The sequence below is a fragment of the Babylonia areolata genome, chromosome 22 (assembly GCF_041734735.1).
Source record: "Babylonia areolata isolate BAREFJ2019XMU chromosome 22, ASM4173473v1, whole genome shotgun sequence".
Taxonomy (NCBI): Eukaryota; Metazoa; Mollusca; class Gastropoda; order Neogastropoda; family Buccinidae; genus Babylonia; species Babylonia areolata.
The window spans coordinates 16,669,533-16,693,358 of record NC_134897.1 but is presented as its reverse complement, the minus strand read 5'-3'; the positions used below and the strand labels follow the sequence as shown (position 1 = coordinate 16,693,358).

Genomic DNA, 23,826 nt, shown 5'->3' with positions numbered 1-23,826 from the left:
CTGTCAGCAGCAACAGGACGAGTCTGCACAACCCCTCCTAGCAACCCCACGTTGCTTGGCATGAAGAACGTTCCTAAGACCACGTTGATTCTACAAACTTAGGAACATTCATCATTGACACTAAGCAAACTTATTGCTGCAAAGATCGTTTATTCAACCCAGCCTTTGCCACATCAGGGCTTTCAGCAAGTCCTGTAACAAATCACTAAAGCAACACCATACCGGATAAGAAAAGATGCACGTTTAATCTGAAAATAACTAACAAAGAGAAAATGGGACTAAATTAGTCATTTGGCAACAACTAAGTCTGAACTAAATCCTCCCCTTGCACACACACACACACACACACAGACACACACACGTGCGCGCAAGTTCTAAAAGTTCATGCATGCACACACACATTATGGTTTTCAAGAATGACACTGACCAGTCAGAAATGGTCATACAGAATGACAACTGGCCAATCAGAGATGGTTATACAGGATGACAACTGGCCAATCAGAGATGGTTATACAGAATGACAACTGGCCAATCAGAGATGGTTATACAGGATGACAACTGGCCAATCAGAGATGATTATACAGGAATGACAACTGGCCAATCAGAGATGGTTATACAGGATGACAACTGGCCAATCAGAAATGGTCATACAGAATGACAACTGGCCAATCAGAGATGGTTATACAGGATGACAACTGGCCAATCAGAAATGGTCATACAGAATGACAACTGGCCAATCAGGTATAGTCATGCAGAATGACAACTAGCCCATCAGACAAAGTCGTACAGAATTGCGCTTGTCATTCAGATATACGGAATGACAGCTGGCTAATTATGTACAGTCATACAGTGATACAAAATGACAACTGGTATTGTCATACAGAATGACAAATGGCCTATAGGACATAATCATACAGAATGACAACGGGCCAATCAGAAATTAATGGTCATGCAGGAGGTTAAAAAAAAGTTGAAGGTTCCATAGTTCTTTACAGCCATTGGGACAATAAATTCACACCCACTCTGTCTTGGGCTCGGTATAGGAAGATGGGGCCTGGTCCTCTCCTGCCGTTCCAGCCTTCCCCGGACCCATTTACACCTGGGTGGAGTGAGGAAAATCTGAGTAAAGTGCCTTTCCCAAGGACACAACACCAGGCCAAAACTGTATCTCGAATACTGGTAACTGGCAAACGCTAGATACTAAGTCCAACGCCTAACCGATTCCGCCACGGCGCTGTCCCATACGAAATGAAGCAACTGGCCGGTCAGGCTTGACCAGTCAGACACAGGCATTCATCCAGAGTGACAGTCAGACGATCATGGTTATACACGAACGTCAGTCATTCATAATGACAACTAGCCAGTTAGACATGGAGTGATGGCCTGGAGGTAACGCGTCCGCCTAGGAAGCGAGAGAACCTGAGCGCGCTGGTTCGAATCACGGCTCAGCCGCCGATATCTTCTCCCCCTCTACTAGACCTTGAGTGGTGGTCTGGGCGCTAGTCATTCGGATGAGACGATAAACCGAGGTCCCGTGTGCAGCATGCTCTTAGTACACGTAAAAGAACCCACGGCAACAAAAGGGTTGTTCCTGGCAAAATTATGAAGAAACATCAACTTCGATAGGAAAAAAAATAAAACTGCAAGCAGGAAAAAATACAAAAAAATGGGTGGCGCTGTAGTATAGCGACGCGCTCTCCCTGGGGAGAGCAGCCCGATTTTCACACAGAGAAATCTGTTGTGATAAAAAGAAATACAAATACAAATACAAAAATAATGACAACCAGCAAGTTAGACATGGCCATACAGAACGGTAACTGCATGATGGCCAAGTGCATTGGACTTCTATTAGAGAATAAAGATATTTCATTTGTCTTGATAAGTCTCACAAATAAACATGTTGTAAATCTTATGCTGAGCAAAAGTTATTGCAAAATCGGTACAGTCTCTTGAGATATCACAATTACGTTTGTAGATTGTGGATATAGTATTATAATTTGCAACTTGAAGAGCATGACCGGAACTATCACCAAACATCAGCAAAACGCTGTGCGGTAACAAATTGTGAATTCTGTCGGGAAAATGAATATTATGAATTAAAACACACACACACACACACACACACACACACACACACACACACACACACACACACGAAAACAACTAACTTAAGCCAATGACCTGCAAGCAAAATAAAGGCGTGGTTTAGCTATATACAGCGGATAATCTTGGACTTTAATGAATAATTAAGTAAATGCTCCAGTTTGCTCCACTAATTCTAATTATTAACTGAGTTTCGGGGAATTTGGATGACATGTGTGTGAGAAGGAGCAAACGCTTGCTCTCACATTACCCATCAATGAACTTTAAAGCAAATAATTAGTTGGAAAAAACTGCTAATCAGCGTGTCACAATTTAATCTTTTACATTGTATTATTCAAAGTTGAAACGGGAACAAAACACACAGAGAAGACATCAGCTCGATCCATTTCAAAACCAATGGTGCCGTTCACGTAAAGATCACAACCGAATGGCTGCATGCCCTTGGTTGACATTATTCAACAGATAATGACCAACTGTTCAGGTGCATCATAAACACAAATTTATAAGGTAATAGGCTCAGCAGGCTTGACGCCTGACGGCTGTCAGTTTGACGTCAGGTTCCTTCCTGTTGTGGCTTTTCCACGCCCGGATTTCCTCGATGGTGTCTGGCAACTTCCTGTGACGTGTTTCCGGCAGAAGCCAGATGGAGACACTGGCAAGGATGCACAGACATCCCACCATCACTCCTGGGGCCCAGGGGGTCTCTTCAGCCTGATCACACACAGACACACACACAGACACACACACACACACACACACACACACACACACACACACACACACACACACACACGCGAGGATCTCTTATCAAACATATGTTGCACACCAGCCCGGACCCCTAGTAAAGAGATGATGACGATTTTTATAATGACAACGATGTTTCTATATCGCTATAGTTCTATGACTATAGTTTGCTCGAGTGATTATTAGGCATACGCCATGTATGCACCTGTATGAACTCACACCATCCAGTAATTATCCGCACCCATGCAATGACCCAAATCAAACGATTGTTTGCTTGATCAAATGAACAAACCAGTCGATATGAGCTGATAGGAATTCGTAGATGAATGTTCATAACAATAAGGTAGAGATGCTGAGTACGATGGCAGATATTAGACTGAGACAATACACCCATGCGTATTGTTCCGAAATTGCTCTCCAAACTTAATAAAAAATTATATATTGCTTACAGAAATGTATCATGGTATACGTACACGTTTCCCCAAGTATAAGCAGTTTCTAAACGGTAATGAATAAGTTATTGAAGAATGAAAACTAAAACGTATTTAATCGAAAATGACATCAGTCTAAAAAGACTTCTTGGCCCAAAATCGTTTTCTTTCATTGCTGTTCACATTATCAATTGATTCATCTCCTGTCATAGGGCTATCAAGACACATCACTTACCCACACCAGCAAGAAAGGGGCTGCCATATCGGTCATCCTTATTACGCCCGCCAATACTCCTATTCCAATGGCCCTGGAACAGTTTTGTGTATGTTTCAAATGATAAGTAGCTGTATAGTGGAGTGATGGCCTAGAGGTAACGCGTCTGCCTAGGAAGCGAGAGAGAATCTGAGCGCGCTGGTTCGAATCACGGCTCAGCCGCCGATATTTTCTCCCCCTCCACTTGACCTTGAGTGGTGGTCTGGACGCTAGTCATTCGGATGAGACGATAAACCGAGGTCCCGTGTGCAGCATGCACTTAGCGCACGTAAAAGAACCCACGGCAACAAAAGGGTTGTTCCTGGCAAAATTCTGTAGAAAAATCCACTTCGATAGGAAAAACAAATAAAACTGCACGCAGGAAAAAAAAAAAAAAAAAAAAAGAAAAAAAAAAGGGGTGGCGCTGTAGTGTAGCGACGCGCTCTCCCTGGGGAGAGCAGCCCGAATTTCACACAGAGAAATCTGTTGTGATAAAAAGAAATACAAATACAAATACTTATACCATTGACGGAAAATGCATGCCTGTATTGTTATAAATTCATGACAAGCTGATAGAAAAAAAATCGTTTATGTTTGTTAGAATATTAAGTGCTTATAGTTATACTGTTAAAAGACAACGACAACCGAACTGGTGAGTTTTTCTATTCTGATATCGTTCACAGAAAAAAAGGCCTCTGTGTGCCATCCGTGCATATTTGTATCAGTCACTGATACGGCGTGGTATTTTCATTTCAGGTCTTTTGCGTTCGTTTATTTATTTATAGTCTGTTCATCTAAGATGATGATATTAGACTGAGGTCTTTTGCTTACCGTTGAGAAGTTCAAGTTTTTGAGGACGCGTGTTAAATTTTCAATAGAATAGTTTCGTATAAGTTCAAGTTTTGGAGGACGCGTGCTAAATTTTCAATAGAATAGTTTCGTATATGTTCAAGTTTTTGAGGACGCGTGTTAAATTTTCAATAGAATAGTTTCGTATATGTTCAAGTATTGAGGAAGCGTGTTAAATTTTCAATAGAGTAGTTTCGTATATGTTCAAGTTTTGGAGGACGCGTGTTAAATTTTCAATAGAATAGTTTCGTATATGTTCAAGTTTTTGAGGACACGTGTTGAATTTTCAATAGAATAGTTTCGTATATGTTCAAGTATTGAGGAAGCGTGTTAAATTTTCAATAGAATAGTTTCGTATATGTTCAAGTATTGAGGAAGCGTGTTAAATTTTCAATAGAGTAGTTTCGTATATGTTCAAGTTTTGGAGGACGCGTGTTAAATTTTCAGTAGAATAGTTTCGTTTTTATTACGTTCATTCTGAGAAATTGCTTTTTCATGTGTGGCTTCGGGTCGGGTACCAGTAGAGAGTCTGTCATGGCAATCATGATGTGCGACTTTTCAACCATTCACACAGTCTATAAGGAAGGCACATCTGTGGTCGCCGGTTACAATTATTAAATTGCTTCGAGTCATGAATGAAATAACAAAAAACAAAACAAAAAAAAACAAATAAAACAAAACAAAACAAAAAAACACAAACAAACAAACAAACCAAACCCCCCCCCCTCTTAAACAAAAAAAAACAAAACAAAAAAACAAACCATCTCTGACAAAAATTTGCTGCAATCTCAAAACGAAATATGAAGCAAACTCCGCGCGTGGAATGATGGCCTAGAGGTAACGCGTCCGCCTAGGAAGAGAGAGAATCTGAGCGCACTGGTTCGAATCACGGCTCAGTCGCCGGTATTTTCTTCCCCTCCACTAGACCTTGAGTGGTGGTCTGGACGCTAGTCATTCGGATGAGACGATAAACCGAGGTCCCGTGTGCAGCATGCACTTAGCGCACGTAAACAACCCACGGCAACAAAAGGGTTGTCCCTGGCAAAATTCTGTAGAAAAATCCACTTCGATAGAAAAAAATTAAAAAAATAAAAAACTGCACGCAGGAAAAAAAAAAAAAGAAGAAAAAAAAGGGTGGCGCTCTCAGTGTAGCAACGCGCTCTCCCTGGGGAGAGGAGCCCCGAATTTCACATAGAGAAATCTGGTGTGACAAAAAAAAATGCAAATACAAATACAAACTGTAGTTAACAAACATACAAACCTCATGGAAGTGGGGAAGACCTCCATGTCGTAGGTAAAGAGCAGACAGTAGGAACCCAGCAAGGCGAACATGCCCACGTATTGTGCCACAGTGCCCAGGATCAATGTCACTCCCTGTCCTCCACCTACACGGTTGAAGCACACCTACACGGTTGAAGCACACCTACACGGTTGCATGCAAATGTATACGCGGACACGTGCTTGTGCACGCGGCACACATATATACACGCACACAAACACCCACACACACACACGCGCACGCACGTACACACACACACAAGCGCGTGCGCGCGCGCGCAAACACCCACACACACGTACGTACACACATGTATACACCACACACACACACACACATACATACATAGATACATGCGCACGTACACACACACTCACACACACGCACACACACACACACACACACACACTCACACACACACACACACACACACACACACACACACACACACACACACACACACACACACACAGAGGCACGCACAACACCCATTACCGAGCACCAATAATGCGTATATCATGCATATTTACCACAGGAAGCAGTTGTGCGCAAGTACAGAGACATGAAACTGAACATAATTATACCTGTATCTAAAACAGTGAATAAGAATATCCCCAGCATCCCCAGATACCCGAGAATGTAATAGCAAGTGACCAGAACTATCGAGATCCACGCCAAAATAATGCTCTTCTAATTCTGTCCTTTCATTTGAGTTTCGATATATTTCTTAAGGCTCATCCACAGACCAGATCGCCTTAATATAAGCCAATATCTTTACAGACAATAGTACACATACGGTAAGTATGGAATTCCTTGTTTATTTCACTCCTCTCCGTGAACACTAAACCAAAACATTTAGACTGAAACAAATACATTTATGTCCTCAAAAAAAAAAAAAAAAAAAAAAAAAAAAAGAGAAGAGGAAGAAAAGAACAAATTTCTGTATATTTGCGTCAAATAATAATAATAATGTACATTTATACAGCGCCCTTTCTCACTAAGAGCGCAGGGCGCTTTACACAAAAAAAATTACAAGTAACATAAAACATTCATGACCACTCTTTCTCAAAAAGCCATCTGCCCAACTCACACTCTCCCTTTCCCACTCCACATACATCCAAAGTGAGCTGACATGGGTGGTGTTGGAGAAAAGGAAGCTGAGAGTACTTATAGACAGATTAAAAAAAAGAGATGAGTCTGCGAAAAGCAGAAATAGAATCAGATGCACGGATATATTTTTTTCTTCTGCGTTCACTCGTATGCACACGAGTGGGCTTTTACGTGTATGACCGTTTTTACCCGGCCATGTAGGCAGCCATACTCCGTTTTCGGGGGTGTGCATGCTGTGTATGTTCTTGTTTCCATAACCCACCGAACGCTGACATGGATTACAGGATCTTTAACGTGCGTATTTGATCTTCTGCTAGCATATACACATGAAGGGGGTTCAGGCACTAGCAGGTCTGCACATATGTTGACCTGGGAGATCGTAAAAATCTCCACCCTTTACCCACCAGGCGCCGTCACCGTGATTCGAACCCGGGACCCTCAGATTGAAAGTCCAACGCTTTAACCACTCGGCTATTGAGTCCGTCAGATGCACGGATATGATAAAGAAGGCTGTTCCAGATGTGAGGAGCAGCAAAGAAGAAAGAACTCAAAACTCAAAGACTATAACACGATGCGACTATAACAACAAACGCTTTCTCAAAAAAGCCCAACAAAAAGCGCTGACCCCGGTAGATCATGACATCCTGTCACGGAGAAAGGAGACCCCCCCCCCCCTCCTTTCTTCCCTTCTTCATCATCTCCTTTCTCAACTTATGATGTGTCTGCCTCCTGTTCCAATCGATGCAGTATTTAACTGCAATTTGCTTGATACATTATTATTAATCAAGGACCAACAACGGGACTTGGGAGCTGCGGCAGATCAATTGTGTTGTTTTTTTTTTCCACTCACCTAGCGCTATCAGTGCAACAGAGATTATCAGAGAGCACCCTGCAACCATGCCGTACATGAACGCCAGAGGTCTGCGATTGAACCTGAAAAAAAAAATACAGAAAAGAAAAAGAAAAAAGAAAAAGAAAAAAAGAAGAAAAAGAAAGAAAAGAAGAAGAAAAAAGAGGTGAACAAGAGTCGGTTTTACTAAGGTAATAATTTCACAGTCTTTTATTTCACCTCTCTCTGCATGTTTGGTGCATATTTGTTATGCATATGTGTGTGGTTGTATACAACAACAACAACAACAAAAACAACAAACAAGCAAAAAAACCCAACCCCATCAACAATACGAAAAGCACTAATGCCACCCGTTAAACACACGCCACATTGATCTCATTTCAGCAAGGTTCAGCACACAAGGGGTTAATCAATATACCCAATCTCGCTGTGACCGACCTGGGCATCAAGAAGAGCGCCGTCAGATTCGCCGGAACCTCCAGAGCAGCCAGGAGACCAAAGTTGAGGAACCTGTTCCCAGACAGCTTGGCAGACCCCAGCATCACCGCGTAATAGAACAAATTGTCGCTCATCCTTGGGACATGATTATCATAGTTATGTGTTCAAACGGACACTCGTTAGAAGTTCACTCACCTAAGACACTGGCGAATTATTTTGAGATCGTATCTGATAGATGTAAGAATCTTCAATGCAACAGAAAACTGCAATGCTTAATTTTTTTTTAGAGCTGATAACATATGATGCTAAATTAAACAAGGTTTTCGAGTTTATGCTTGCATATTACACTTAAACACACATACGTGTGTGTGTGTGTGTGTGTGTGTGTGTGTGTGTGTGTGTGTGTGTGTGTGTGTGTGTGTGAAATTGGTTGTTCTGGTTCACTGTTTGGGTTTGATTGTACGTTGTTCGCGTGGGATGGTTTTGGAGATCTTTACCTGTGGTTGTGATTTTTGTATAAAATGTTTTTCTTTCTGTTGCATTTTACTTGTGTGATGTACCTTGAGCAGTGTTGTTTTAATGAGAGGCGCAATAGAAATAAACTATGATGATGATAATGATACTATGATATGAATGATAATAATAATAATAATAATAATTATTATTATTATTATTATTACTTATCTTCTTCTTCATACTATTATTGGCTATCTTTCTGAGCTATCTAAATTATCGTAACTGGTCTTAGAAATGCTTAACATTATGTTCTTAAATCTGAGATTTTTACAAAGTTAACATTTTCTTTGGAAATATAGTACTCTGACAGAGACAGACAGAGAGAGAGAGGGATAGACAGGCAGTCAGACAGACGGACAGACAGACAGACAGACACACACACACACACACACACACACACACACACACACACACACACACACACACACACACACACACACACACACACACACACACACACACGAGATTTACCGAACAAGTATGCAGACCAGAAGTGGCACGAGGACCACCCGGTACCGGAACAGATCCAGCATGGTGTATTTGTGGCTGACAACAACAGCAGCATCCCTTCCTTCATCACACACATCCTCACCACCAGTACCTCCTTCACTCGTGTCGTCACCAGTGACCGCTGTTGCACGTGGCGTATTTTCTCCATTCTTTTTCGTGGGTGTCGTTCCATCCTGCGCCTTCTGGACCTGTTCGTAGAACACCTTCTTGACTTTCCCAAAGTCTTTGCCATTCATCCGACAGGCTTTCTTCAGGATTCTCTCTGCTTCTTCCATGTCTCCCGTAGCCACCAGCCAGCGGAGGGATTCGTCCAAGAAACTGTTGAGTGAAAACAAGTGAGATATATTTCGACTTTTAAAATTTATATTGGAGGAGGAAACGTATATTTTTAAAGTTTAATCGTTCACGGAAAAAAGTCTTTATTTGTATTTGTATTTGCATTTGTATTTATATTTCTTTTTATCACAACAGATTTCTCTGTGTGAAATTCGGACTGCTGTCCACAGGGAGAGCGCGTTGCTACACTACAGCGCCACCCATTTTTTTGCTTTTTTTTCCTGCGTGCAGTTTTATTTGCTTTTCCTATCGAAGTGGATTTTTCTACAGAATTTTGCCAGGAACAACCCTTACCTCTAGGTCATCACTCCACATGGCCATCGCTCCACAAGGGAGGGCTTATACACACTTACAAATTAGAAAAAAACCAACTAGTTACTTATATGCTATGTTTACACATAGTACCGTGACATATCAAATTCGGTTGAAACATAACATAACGGCAAGCTCTCACACTTCCCACACAAGCCCGTCAACACGGACTTTAAAGATTTAAACCTTATCATGAACAGAAAGAAGCTGGGTCTGTGGGCTTGAAGAAAGGAGAGAAGGAAGGAAGAGAGAGCAGCAAAGAGTGGTTCCAGGGTGTGAGAACCTGAACAAATCAAAGCCAGTGGTCTTCAAATCCACATGCAGAGAAATCAGAGGAGACACAGGGTACCTGGATGGAATGTTTAAGAGCTGGATGAGAGCACAGAGGTTCGTTGCAGTCTTGTTTGTAAAGGCCTTTGGGAAATAAGGGTTGTTTTTATTCCATTCCTTTCTCATTAGGACGCCAGAATGCTACGTAACAGTTTGGTAGAAAATTATATGCCCAGTAATTGATTGTTGTAGAAAAATTGTAAGTTAAAACAAAAACAGTCTGTTACTGCTGATTTCAACAAAGTCTGGAACAGAGTAGTTCGGGATGATAATCGGGCGGATAATGGCAATAGTCAAGACGGAGAACTGATTTAAGGTATAATACTTATCACTTTAACTTCAGTTCAAGGAAAGACTTGCCAAATACTCTTTGGCCCTGTTTATTACGATGATTAGCACACAGACACAAAACACACACGCACGAACACAGACCAACATGACTTGCCAATTACCATGGTAAGAAGAAACCGAAGACAAACACGGAGGAATAGGCCAGACAGAGGTATCTCCAGGACACTCCTTGCAGGAAGTAGGCCACTGTGGCCATGAAGACACAGCTGGAAGACCACATGATGGCGTCCAGGACACTGGCCGCACATCGCCATCGTTGAGGCAGCAGCTCCATGAACATCGTGTAGGCGGCATTGTTCACGCCCTGGGCAGAAATACAGTTCTCTGTCTGTCTATCTGTCTGTCTGTCTGTCTTGTCTCTCCCTCTCGCTCATCTGACCACGACGCAAGCCTTCCACCCACTTAGATGGTGCAATTTTGCGTTGGGTTACGCTGCTGGTCAGGCATCTGCTTAGCAGATGTATGGCGTACATGGATTCGTTCGAACGCAGTGACGCCTCCTTGAGTAACTGAACTGAGCTTTGCGCCTGTGGACTCGAAAGAACCAGAATGAAACGGAGACCTCTATTCCCATCGTTGGAATATAACCAACCAGATTTATCTTATTCATCCTTCTCCTCCTCTGTGCGGGCTCCGAAGGAGGTCGGTTCTTTGGTGCTAGCTCAGAAAGATATCCTTCCTTCAGCTGGCTTTGGCTCTGGAGCGTGCTCCTTTGCCCTGCACAGTGTGGATGATAACGTGCATTTGCATTTGTCGCAATATCCGTGACCGTGGAGCAAGGATCCGTAGAATTGGTAGGTTGTAATATTCTAGGCGTTCCGGCCATTCCACGGGAAGGTGTTATTCACCAAGGCGATGATTCCCCCCCCCACCCCTCATTGTGCTTGTACAGAAGTTGGATGCCATTCCCCTGCGTGCGTGATCTACTCGAGCCACTCACTGGGAAGTAGTCCGTATGGTTCGATCTTAATAATAATAATGATAATAATTATACTTATACAGCGCTGAATCTTGTGCAGAGACAAACCAAAGCGCTTTCGCACCAGTCATTCACACGCATGCATAACTCTAAAACTGGAAAAACTGAAGACAAGGAAGAGGCAGGGAAGGGAGGCTATTTTGGGAAGAGGTGGGTTTTAAGGCCAGACTTGAAAGAGCTGAGTGCGGAGACCAGACGAAGCGAAAGAGGAAGTTCATTCCAGTTGCAAGGTCCAGAGTCAGAGAAAGAACGGCGGCCAACAGTCGAGTGTTTGAATCTGGGTATGCGTAAACAGAGTGGATCCGAAGCCGATCGTAGAGAGCGAGATGGACTGTAGAGGTGAAGGCAGCCACAGAGATAGGAAGGGGCAGATTTGTGAATACATTTATAACATAGAGTGCTGATCTTGTACTTTATTCTGTGTGAGACAGGTATGACTCCTTGGAGTTGCTTTCTCTCAGACGACGGATATGGTGTCCAGCTGGCATAGACCTTAGAGCAGGGCACGAAAGGCTACAGAAATAGGGAATTTTCTTTCCTTATTGATGATGATGATAATGATGATGATGATGACGATGTTGCTGCTGCTGCTGCTGCTGACGATGATGATAATGATACTGCTGATGATGATGCTGATGCTGATGATGCTGCTGCTGCTGCTGCTGATGATGATGATGACGATGATGATGATGACGATGACGAAGATGATGATGATGATGGTGATGACGATGACGTTGATGATGACGACGACGACGACGACGACGATGATGATGATGGTGATGACGACGACGACGACGATGACGATGATGATGATGATGACGATGATGATGACGATGACGATGCTGCTGTGGAGTCCATTCAGGCTGGGGATGAGGTTAGCAAGGCTGTGCTCTACATTTCAGATTATATCCCAGCGTCAGCCAGGACCTGCAGATACAGACAACTGTAGTGTTGGTCGGGAAATTTGATTAAAATTCCAGACACTGCATCCGTGAGGTGGATGATCCTGAGGTCTCGGTCTTCCTAATTCAGCCCACAGCACGCTCAACTCTCGGCAGGAAGTTGACCACCACGGACCGAAAAAAAATCTATGTTTCTGCTGGGGCTCGAACTCACGTCATGCTTGTCGTCAGTCTGCGAAGCTAACCGCTGCGCCACGGCGGTTGGTAAGTCTTACTTTCTGGTAACCCCCCCCCGCAGATATGACATTGATCCAAGGACCTTTGGTGATGTTTCTCCTAATCTACAGGGTTAAAAAAGGTTTCTATGCAGGTAAAATCTGAAGGGTCCTCTCGTCGAGGGGGAAGGAACAGTGTCTATTGTAACATGATTAAAAAACAACAACATTGAAAACAACAACAGAATCTCTCTCTCTCTCTCTCTCTCTCTCTATATATATATATATATATATATATATATTCTCTCTCTCTCTCTCTCTCTCTATATATATATATATATATATACATATATTCTCTCTCTATATATATAATTTATATATACCAGTATATCTATATATATTCTCTCTCTATATATATTCTCTCTCTCTCTCTCTCTCTCTCTCTCTATATATATATATATATAGAGAGAGAGAGAGAGAGAGCCTACATTTTGTGTGTGTCATGAACTATTATTATGTAAAATAACAGAGCAAAAGTGTCGAGCAAACTATTAGCCGAGAGTGTCATGGACACAAAGGGTAATCAACCCATGATCATCTGGGTGGGAAACCGGCAGTAATTTGGCCAGGGGAATTATCCCCACCAAGAAATCGGGCAACATGATAACGATTAGGCTATAAAATTACCTTGTGTTTTATGTGTGCCGGTTGCATAATTGCGCGTGTCCATGTACATAGCCTTCACGCGCGCGCACACACACACAGAGTGCGGAAAAAAAGACCAGCAAAACCCCACGGCATTTGATACTTAACTTGTATATTTTTCAATGTGAACGTAAAACAAAAAAGAGCAAAATGTACGTTTTCAGCTACGTTTACTTTATAATACATTTAATATTCTTTTTCGTTTGTGGTTGTCAACTGCCACCGCCACGACCACCACCGCCATCACCACCACTACCGTCCATTCCAGTCAACTAAATGTCGAAAGGGCAGCTTTTTCTGTCCACGGACGTTTACATCAATGGCAACACTTAATAATGGCACCTCAAAACCACCATCATCATTCTAGAATTTCGACGTGGATTCCCAGTTTAACATCAATAGCCACATCTGTCATCATTCATTCAGGCAGACATTCCTTTCTGTCATTTTCTTTCATCGTCTGCCTCTTGCATGGTAACTCGAAGTACATTAAAAATCATGTCAAGAGACTGGAATCTGACATTTTTTTTTCCCTGTCGGCAGATTTTCGTTCACTACATGTTGTCATTTGTAAACTGGTGATTGTTTTCGTATTGCACATATACTCCACACTTTCACTTTGACTATAATCGTGTGTTTTTACTTTTTCATGTTAATTGCATTGCTATTATAATATTTTTTTATGTCTTATGTCTACTTTTAGTTTGCTATTTCATGCTTATTTTATTCATATCCTTTAATTGATTTTGTGTTGCACATGTATGACTGTGATGATGTATGCATGTATGATTTACTCTAAATTAACTTTAAAGGTTTCTGTTGTGTTTTTGTTATCTATTGTGATTATTTATTGTACGCATGGGTTGCCATCTAAACATCTTATGCCTTTTATGTATACATGTTGAATGGCTGTGATTTCTGTGTATTAGTTATGTGTTTTACACCACAAATGAATTTCTCTTGCTGAGATAATAAAGTATTCTGTATTCTGTATGTTTAACACAAACTGAGGGCAGGCTTTCAATGCCTCATCAGTATCAGTATCAGTAGCTCAAAGAGGCGTCACTGCGTTCGGTCAAATCCATATACGCTACACCACATCTGCCAAGCAGATGCCTGACCAGCAGCGTAACCTCATCAGCGCAGTGGGTTTATGGCGAAGATCAGGCATCTGCTCCTCTTTCATTCAATAGCAGATGTGATGTAGCGTACATAGACACCTACATCGAACTCAAATTGAAACTAGAGTCCACACTCACGCTTATGTGCTAACCGGACTTTGTAAAGTAATGACCTGAACGTGAGCAGCGCCCAGCTGTCAAAACATTGCTGCTTCGTGACAATGCCAATCCCCTCAAAGTCAAGGTCACTGCGCAGCAACACGTCCTAGGTCTTTCTTCCCCACCCATCCCGCCTTCAGAGAGTCCTGACTCGGCTCAATGCGATTTTTGGTTATTCGCACTGTAGAAGCAGAAGCTGGCAGGGGTAACATTTTCACGAGTCCAAGGCCTGTCAGCTTCAATGTTTTCAGAACTTCACGCCTTGTGACTGTTGGAATATCAAACGCACTTGAATCGTGGCTCGGGAGAATACGTGGATGGATGTTAAATCCGACAGACGGTCCCTGATCTACAATCCCAAGATAGTCTATAATTTCAGCATCCTGAACGATTGCACCTATTTTACCGGTACTTTTGTGCTTGTATGAAACGATACTACCATCAGTAGATGTTGTCACCCTTTTTCAGTGGATTTCGACTTTTATTTTGTACGTTATTTTACTCCACTTTGATGCGGATTCAGTTACTAAACTAACGTGCCATCATTTTGCTTTAAAAAAAAAAGTTATTAGTAGTGTACCAATCAATATGTGCAATGATTTAGGATGCTAAAATAGGACATTGCAGACCCTCGTAAAATTAAGTTGTCTATATTTACCTGACCATACTAACATGACTACCCTTGTCCCTCTCCTTTCTGCAATAATTCAAAGGCAGAAGATACATTTAGCAGGTATGGTGAGCTTGATGATACATCTGGCTGGTTACACCCCGGTGTTCCTACCTACATTCTGGTTCCTGTCCATGCATGCAGAGCGCCTCTCAAGCGACACAAAGACAGTGTGGTGAATCAAAAGAATCAAGCACGAACAACCTGTTCTTCAACTCTTAATCTTATACGTAGAAAAATATTCATATAAAGAATGTCTCTTTGTATGCCTGTCTCTCTGTGTGTCTGTCTGTCTCTGTGTGTGTCTTATTGTGTGTGTGTGTGTGTGTCTGTTTCTCTTTCTTTCTTCTTTACACCAAAAAATACTTCTCTGTCTATCTGTTTGTCTGTCTCTCTTTTTTAATTAATGATTGACAGCATTTCAGCGACTTTCTGTTTCATCCTTTTCATAAACTATCCTGGCGTCAACCAGACATCCCCCTTTCCTCTCTCTCTCTCTCTCATACACACATACACGCAAACGCGCGCACGAGCGCAGCACACACACACACACACACACACACACACACACACACACAGAGAAAGACAGACAGACAGACAGACACACACACACACACACACACACACACACACACACACACACACACACACACACACACATAAAAACGTGCACCCTCCCCTACACACACAAACACACACACACACACGCACACAAACACGCAAGCACACACACACACACACACACGCACACACACCACACCTTCCTCCTCCCTTCCCTCCCCCCACGCAACACCAAGCACAAATCTCCGATCACACCACACCACAACATTACACCCACAGTCCACACCACCACTCACTGACTGGAAGAATCCCGCCACGATCCTACAGGCCAGCATGTAGGGGTAGCTGGGCACGAAGGCCATGCCCACCAGCATGGCCGCCAAGCAGAGGGTGGAGTAAACGTACACCTTCCTCCGACCAAAGCGGTCAGCCAGGTTGGAGAACACCAAAGAGCCCACAGCCTGACCGGCAAACACCCCTGTCTGGGTGAGCTCCGTCAGCCCTGTCTTGTCACACACCAGTGACCACTGAAAGATTATACAAAAGTGTGATCCATCAGTCTTGTTTTCTCACACACCAGCGACCACTGAAAGATTATACAAAAGTGTGATCCATCAGCTCTGTCTTGTCAGCAACTACTACTGAAAAATTATACAAAAGTGTGGTCCGTCACCCCTGTCTTGTCACACACCAGCGACCACTGAAAGATTATACAAAAGTGTGATATGTCAATCCTGTTTTCTCACACACCAGCAACCACTGAAAGATTATACAAAAGTGTGATCCGTCAGCTCTGTCTTGTCACACACCAGCAACCACTGAAAGATTATACAAAAGTGTGGTCCGTCACTCCTGTCTTGTCACACACCAGCAGCCACTGAAAGATTATACAAAAGTGTGATCCGTCAGTGGTGTCTTGTCTTATCACACAGCAGCAACCACTGAAAGATTATACAAAAGTGTGATCCATCAGTCCTGTTTTCTCACACACCAGCAACCACTGAAAGATTATACAAAAGTGTGGTCCGTCACTCCTGTCTTGTCACACACCAGCGACCACTGAAAGATAAGACAAAAGTGTGATCTGTCAGCTCTGTCTTGTCACACACCAGCGACCACTGAAAGATTATACAAAAGTGTGATCCATCAGTCCTGTTTTCTCACACACCAGCGACCACTGAAAGATTATATAAAAGTGTGGTCCGTCACTCCTGTCTTGTCACACACCAGCAGCAACTGAAAGATTATACAAAAGTGTGATCTGTCAGTCGTGTCTTGTCTTGTCACACACCAGTGACCACTGAAAGATTATACAAAAGTGTGATCCATCAGTCCTGTTTTCTCAAACACCAGCGACCACTGAAAGATTATACAAAAGTGTGGTCCGTCACTCCTGTCTTGTCACACACCAGCGACCACTGAAAGATTATACAAAAGTGTGATCTGTCAGCTCTGTCTTGTCACACACCAGCGACCACTGAAAGATTATACAAAAGTGTGATCCATCAGTCCTGTTTTCTCACACACCAGCGACCACTGAAAGATTATACAAAAGTGTGATCCGTCAATCCTGTCTTCTCACACACCAGCAACCACTGAAAGATTATACAAAAGTGTGATCCGTCAGTGGTGTCTTGTCTTATCACACAGCAGCAACCACTGAAAGATTATACAAAAGTGTGATCCATCAGTCCTGTTTTCTCACACACCAGCAACCACTGAAAGATTATACAAAAGTGTGGTCCGTCACTCCTGTCTTGTCACACACCAGCGACCACTGAAAGATAAGACAAAAGTGTGATCCGTCAGCTCTGTGTTGGCTTTTATTGTCACACACCAGCGACCACCGACAGATTATACAAATGTGTGATCTGTCAGCCCTGTCTTGTCACACACCAGTGACTACTGAAAGATTATACAAAAGTGTATAATCAAGGCCTGACAAACGCATTGGGTTATGTTGCTGTCAGGCATTTGCCTGGCAGATGTGGTGTAGCGTATATGGACATGTCCGAACGCTGTGACGAGTCCTTGAGAAATTGAAATTATACAAAAGTGAGCTCCATCATTCCTGTCTTGTCACACACCAGCGACCACTGAAAGATTATACAAAAGTGTGATCTGTCAAGCCTGTCTTGTCTTGTCACACACTAGCGACCACTGTAAGATTATACAAAAGTGTGAAGTGGTGGTCTACTGGTATTGCGTCTGACTATATAGGAAGCGAGAGTCGAATGGCAGAGCTTATATATCTCTTGATCCAACTTTGTATCATATGTAGATTCATGTAAAAAGGTTTAGGAAAAGCATGTGTTGTTAATTTGATACGTCTTCGGAAAGGGGAGTGGGAGAAATTGTTTCTTTCTTTCTTTTATTAATTTATTTATTTATTTTATTTATTTATTTTTGCTGCCCCAACATCTGCACAGTTTCAGTGGCATTATTCCCACGCCCCTCATTCCGATTCCCTCATACACGGCCACACCCGGGCTCTTCTGTCATAGTCCCAGTCTCGGCAGTGAGCTGGGAACCATCGATGTTAGGTCGCCAGGAGGCCACACACCAGAGCAGGCCCTGCACTGCTGCTAAGTCACTTCAGTGGTGATCAGTAGAAGCCTGTTCTGATTTAACGTACTTAGGACACCGCACACTAGCGACATCACAGAGTGAGTATCCCTCCCAGAACAGAGACCACCACCACGTCCCTCCAGCAACAGCCCACCAAGAATCCGCCGACACTGAAGACATTGACAGGACTCACCCTAAGCACGAACGTGAAGGTGTATCGAAACTGAGGTCAACCATGAGAGCAGGGCATGAAAAGCCACAGAAATTTGAGACAAAAACAATGCATCTTTGTTGTTGATAAACGTATATCGAAGCGGTCTCGATACATAAAAAATATATTGGAGATGGAGGAATGGAGGAGTGTAGAGGAGCAAAACAAGGGGGTGGGAAGGGGGGAGGGGGGGAGGACTCTTGATCAGCAAAGCTTCGTGACATATATGTATCACCATGTCCTCACACTTCAGCTACACAACCGTACCTCTGTGAAGAAGGAGGTGTGGGAAGGCATGGAGAAGTTGACACCAGCCACACAGGGAAGAGAGTGAGTGGAGGATGTACCGGAAGTGTTGACAGTGACGTCAATGCTGCACTCGTCATACTGGATGTCGTAGGAGGTTAAGTCGGTGACATCATGAGGGAGATACTCTTCCACCTGGGTGATGTTATCCACTTGGCTGCACTGGTGACCTGGCTGGTAGCCTGTTGATATGATGGCAGACGGAAATATAGACAGAAAAAGAATGATAAATGCACTGTCGAGTGGACACATAAGGAAACAGACATCTTCCTCATATGATGCGCAATAGACTCATGATAATGCAACTATGGACAACTTGATAATAACAATGATTATAGTAGTAACAACAACAACAATAATGATAATGATAATAATGATGATGGCAGAACGTTATTTTATGGTCAGAAATCAGTCATTCTACCAAGCGTTTTTTTTTTTTTTTTTTTTTCCCATTTCTTTACCTCATAATATTGCATCATGAATGAATCAAGATATTTTGAACCTAAATTATTCTTTTATCTCTTTCTCGTCTGTATACATGTACACTCGGAATCACACCCAACACACACACACACACACACACACACACACACACACACACACACACACACACACACAGAATCCCTATTACTAATTATGCCTTTCCAACCACTCTCTCCCCCCCCACCCCCACCCCCCCACGTCCCCAATCCCACACGCATACACACACACAAACACACACACACACTCTCTCTCTCTCTCACACACACACACACACACACACTCTCTCTCTCTGTCACACACAACACAACACACACACACACACACACACACACACACACACACACACACACACAGAGTCCCTGTAACTAATTATGCCTTCCCAACCACTCCGCCCCCCCACCAATCCTACAGACGTACACACACACACACACACACACACACACACACACACACACACACACACACACTCCACCCATTAACCAACACCCCTTCCTCCATACACACACACACACACACACACACACACACACACACACACACACACAAACCCCACTCCCCTATGAAGACCGCAGCCATGATGGGGATGGCGGTGAGGAAGCTGGCCACCATGGGCAGCACCAGCTGGACGATCCTGTAGGGCCCCCTGCTGCCCAGCTGCTCAAAGACCACCTCCAGGTCCATGCCCTCCTTCTCCTCCCCATCCTCCCTTATCTCCCTCTGGTCGCATGTCGTCATGTCTCCTGGGTCCTCCTCGCCACCCTTCGCCGCGTCATGGGAAATTGACGCACTTTTGCTGTCTTTCATTGTGACGTCAGAACCTACGCAATGATCATGTGTTACGCTACAACTTGACGCACTGTTGCCGTCTTTCATTGTGACGTCAGAACCTACGCAATGATCATGTGTTACGCTATAACTTGACGCACCTTTGCCGTCTTTCATTGTGACGTCAGAACCTACGCAATGATCACGTGTTATTATTATTTTTATTTTTTTTTACAACTATACGCACTTTTGCTGTCTTTCATCGTGATGACAGATCCTATGCAATGATCACGTGTTACGTTACAATTAGACGCAATTTTGCTCTCTTTCATTCTGACGTCAGAACCTACGCAATGATCACAAGCTATTTTACAACTTGACACACTTTTGCTGTCTTTCATTGTGACGTCAGAATCTACACAGTGATCACGTGTTACGCTACAAGCAGACGCAATTTTGTTGTCTTTCATCGTGACGTCAGAACCTACGCAATGATCACGTGTTATGCTATAAATGGACGCGCTTTTGCTGTCTTTCATTATGATGTCAGAACCTTTGCAGTGATCACGTGTTACGCTATAAATAGACGCACTTTTGCTGTCTTTCTTTGTGACGTCAGATCCTACACAATGATCACGTGTTACGCTATAAATTGACGCATTCTTGCTGTTTTTCATTGTGACGTCAGAACCTACGCAATGATCACGTGTTACGCTACAACTAGACGCACTTTTGCTGTCTTTCATTGTGACATATAATAATAATAATAATAATAATAATAATAATAATAATAATGGATACTTATATAGCACACTATCCAGAAATGTGCTCTAGGTGCTTTACACAAACATTTTTGTTTACATAGCACATTACATCAATGTCACACACACACACACACACACACAGACACACACACACACACCAAAATGTGACTAAACACACACACACAAAGACACACAGAGACACACAGAGACACAGACATACATACATACAGACACACACACACACACACACACACACACACACACACACACACACACTCACAATGCATACATACATTTTAACATACATGTGTACCTAACAGCTATCCTCAACACATACGCACACATTGGTACGCACAAACATATACAAACACACACACACACACACACACACACACACACACACACACACACACACACACACACACACACACACACACATTCATATACATGCATGTAGTTATGTACACATACATATGTATATACACATAGTCAAGCACAGGACCTGCCACAACTGAACTTACTGCTGAGGGAAAAGGTGAGTTTTGAGACGAGATTTAAAAGATGCATGGCAATCAGACTGGCGGGGGTTATCAGGGAGCTTGTTCCACGTCTTTGGCGATTGAAAAGAAAACGATCTGTGTCCATAGGTCTTACTTCTGACGTGAGGTATCCTGAGAAGTCGAATATCACAGGAAGAACGGAGCTGGCGAGACGGAGTATGGATATGAAGGAGTTCAGAAAGATACTTGGGGCCAGATGCGTTGACTGCAGAAAAGGTCAGAGTGGATAGCTTACAGTCTATTCGATCAGAAACAGGCAACCAATGGAGAGACTGAAGGAAAGGGGAAACATGGTCAAATTTAGAAGCTCTGCAAATGAGTCTGGCAGCGTTATTCTGAATTCGTTGAAGTCTGTCTAACATATATTTGGGAAGGCCGGCCAAGAGAGAGTTGCAGTAATCCAATCTTGAGAGAACCAGAGCGCATACAAGTGTCTTGGTTGCAGATAAGGTATATACGACCACAAAGTAGTCATCTCAATGGCATAAAATGCATTAAAAATACCGTTTTCCCATTCTTAATAAATCTTGCCATTCTCAGCTGCATTGTTTTACCATCTAGACATCCTTTTCTAAAAATTATTTTTAAAAAAAGAAGAATTTTTTGGGATTCATTGGTAAGTGAGTAAATCATCTTACTATGTTTCAGATGCAATCACAGATTAATGTCAACCACCATTGATACCTATTGTACATCCTTCAAACATTCGTCCATGCCTTACCTTCATGTGCATTTAAACTGGTTTCTGTGTTATATGTACAATTATGGCGTGATATGTTACAATTCCACTGCTGTTACACGCACAATCATCACATGTTAGGTTTCACAGTTGATTGCATATTAAATGCGCAGTTGCCTGATATTATGTCACACTGCAGCTACATTTCTAAGCAACTGAAAACTTCTACAATTCAGTTTTGTTGAATCCAACTGATGCTTGCTCAGTAATCTGAATGTACAAATATGATAATATCCACACTTGCGCACTGACAACACGGCTTCATTCAGTGCCAGGAGAACGTTTACCAAAGTATATTTTCTGTATATTTGCACATAAAATGATGCACTCTCGTATCAGATTTAACTATTTTTGTGTGTTTGCCAAACGGGAATCATATCGAGCCTACCATGTCATCAAAACTATTCATTGCAGCAAATTGTGCACCACTTTCGCTAAAATACACCAGTCATCCATCGTGAAAAACAACAACAAACATACCTGTAAATGCAAAGAGTCGATGTTGTCTAAAATTTCAGTCGATTTCGCTGGACGTGAAACAAAAGCACCAACGATCTAACGCGTTCACTGACAGGGCTGCAGAATGTTCTTGTACACATACACAAACACTGCTGTTCGCCAGACCAGACTGCATTCCAATGGTAATGAGTGTGCCAGATTCTGGGTCATCTAATGGTGCTGACACACAAGCCGTTTCACCCAAACACGGGGTTAAAATCCGGCGATGAATCATAATCCGTTGAAAGTGAAGTCGCACTGACGGACACACGGTCAATGAACTGTATGACTGTGGTGGAAAACAGTAAAACAAGTGCTGTAAAACAACCCTTTTGTGTGGGTATAAACGATTTGACAAAGAGGCTTAGAAAACAAGTGTGTGTGTGTGTGTGTGTGTGTGTGTGTGTGTGTGCGTGCGTGCGTGCGTGCGTGCGTGTGTGTGTGTGTGTGTGTGTGTGTGTGCGCGCGCGTGCGTGCGTGTGTGTGTGTGTTTGTGTGCGTGCGTGCGTGTGTGTGTGTGTGTGTGTGTGTGTGCACGCACACACAAACGCGCGTGCGAGCGAATGGGGTGGAGAAGGAGATGGAGGGGCGGAAATTAAACAAAACTTTTTTGTCGAATAAACATTTAGGCGAAAAGCTTTTGGAAAGTGAAATAATTTTAAAGCTACTTTACCTACATTGCTTTTATATATATATATATATATATATATATATATATATATATGTCCGGTTACATGTTTTCGCCCGTGGCCGTACGAAGAGTGGATGTGGCCCTTAAAACTGACAGTCTTTGAACAAAGGATCCGATTCATCTATTAGGGACTCTGCATGCAGTCTGTGGAAATCACAGTTTGAAATCGGTCCCCTGTTGCCATCTCATGAAACATAATAAGCTTGGATTGTGTTCGGGTGTTCGCTACACCGCTAGCCCCCACGGTGAGAACATTCTGTTGGGTCATAGCATGGGAAACCTTTGTCATTGTGGTGGGTTAGACCATCTGCAGGGTATGATTATAACACCTCGGTCCTTGCTTTCTGTGCCTGTGCTGTAGGTTATATGTATGTTTCAAACTCCAGGGTGTTGTAAACCTACTCGGCTGGCCACAAGCCCCCTCCAAGTACACGGGAGCAAACATTGTAAAACCACAGCTTCGCATCAGTTCAGTCATCCAAGCATATAGAAATGGTAAACATTTCACTCATGCCGAGAG

General features: G+C 42.9%; 1 protein-coding gene across 1 annotated transcript; it reads right to left on the bottom strand.

Moving 5' to 3' along the window:
* Nucleotides 1–205: 205 nt before the first annotated feature.
* On the bottom strand, nucleotides 206–22,722 carry LOC143297053 (organic anion transporter 3-like). The gene is made up of 11 exons (XM_076609225.1): nucleotides 22,598–22,722; nucleotides 19,838–20,107; nucleotides 18,768–18,988; nucleotides 16,018–16,248; nucleotides 10,511–10,713; nucleotides 9,042–9,398; nucleotides 8,055–8,189; nucleotides 7,617–7,699; nucleotides 5,642–5,765; nucleotides 3,514–3,586; nucleotides 206–2,814 (listed from the first exon to the last, which is right to left on the bottom strand). Exons 2-11 carry the CDS (start codon nucleotides 20,091–20,093, stop codon nucleotides 2,620–2,622), a joined length of 1,878 nt encoding a protein of 625 aa, XP_076465340.1. The 5' UTR covers nucleotides 20,094–20,107; nucleotides 22,598–22,722; the 3' UTR covers nucleotides 206–2,619.
* Between the last annotated feature and the right edge of the window lie 1,104 nt (nucleotides 22,723–23,826).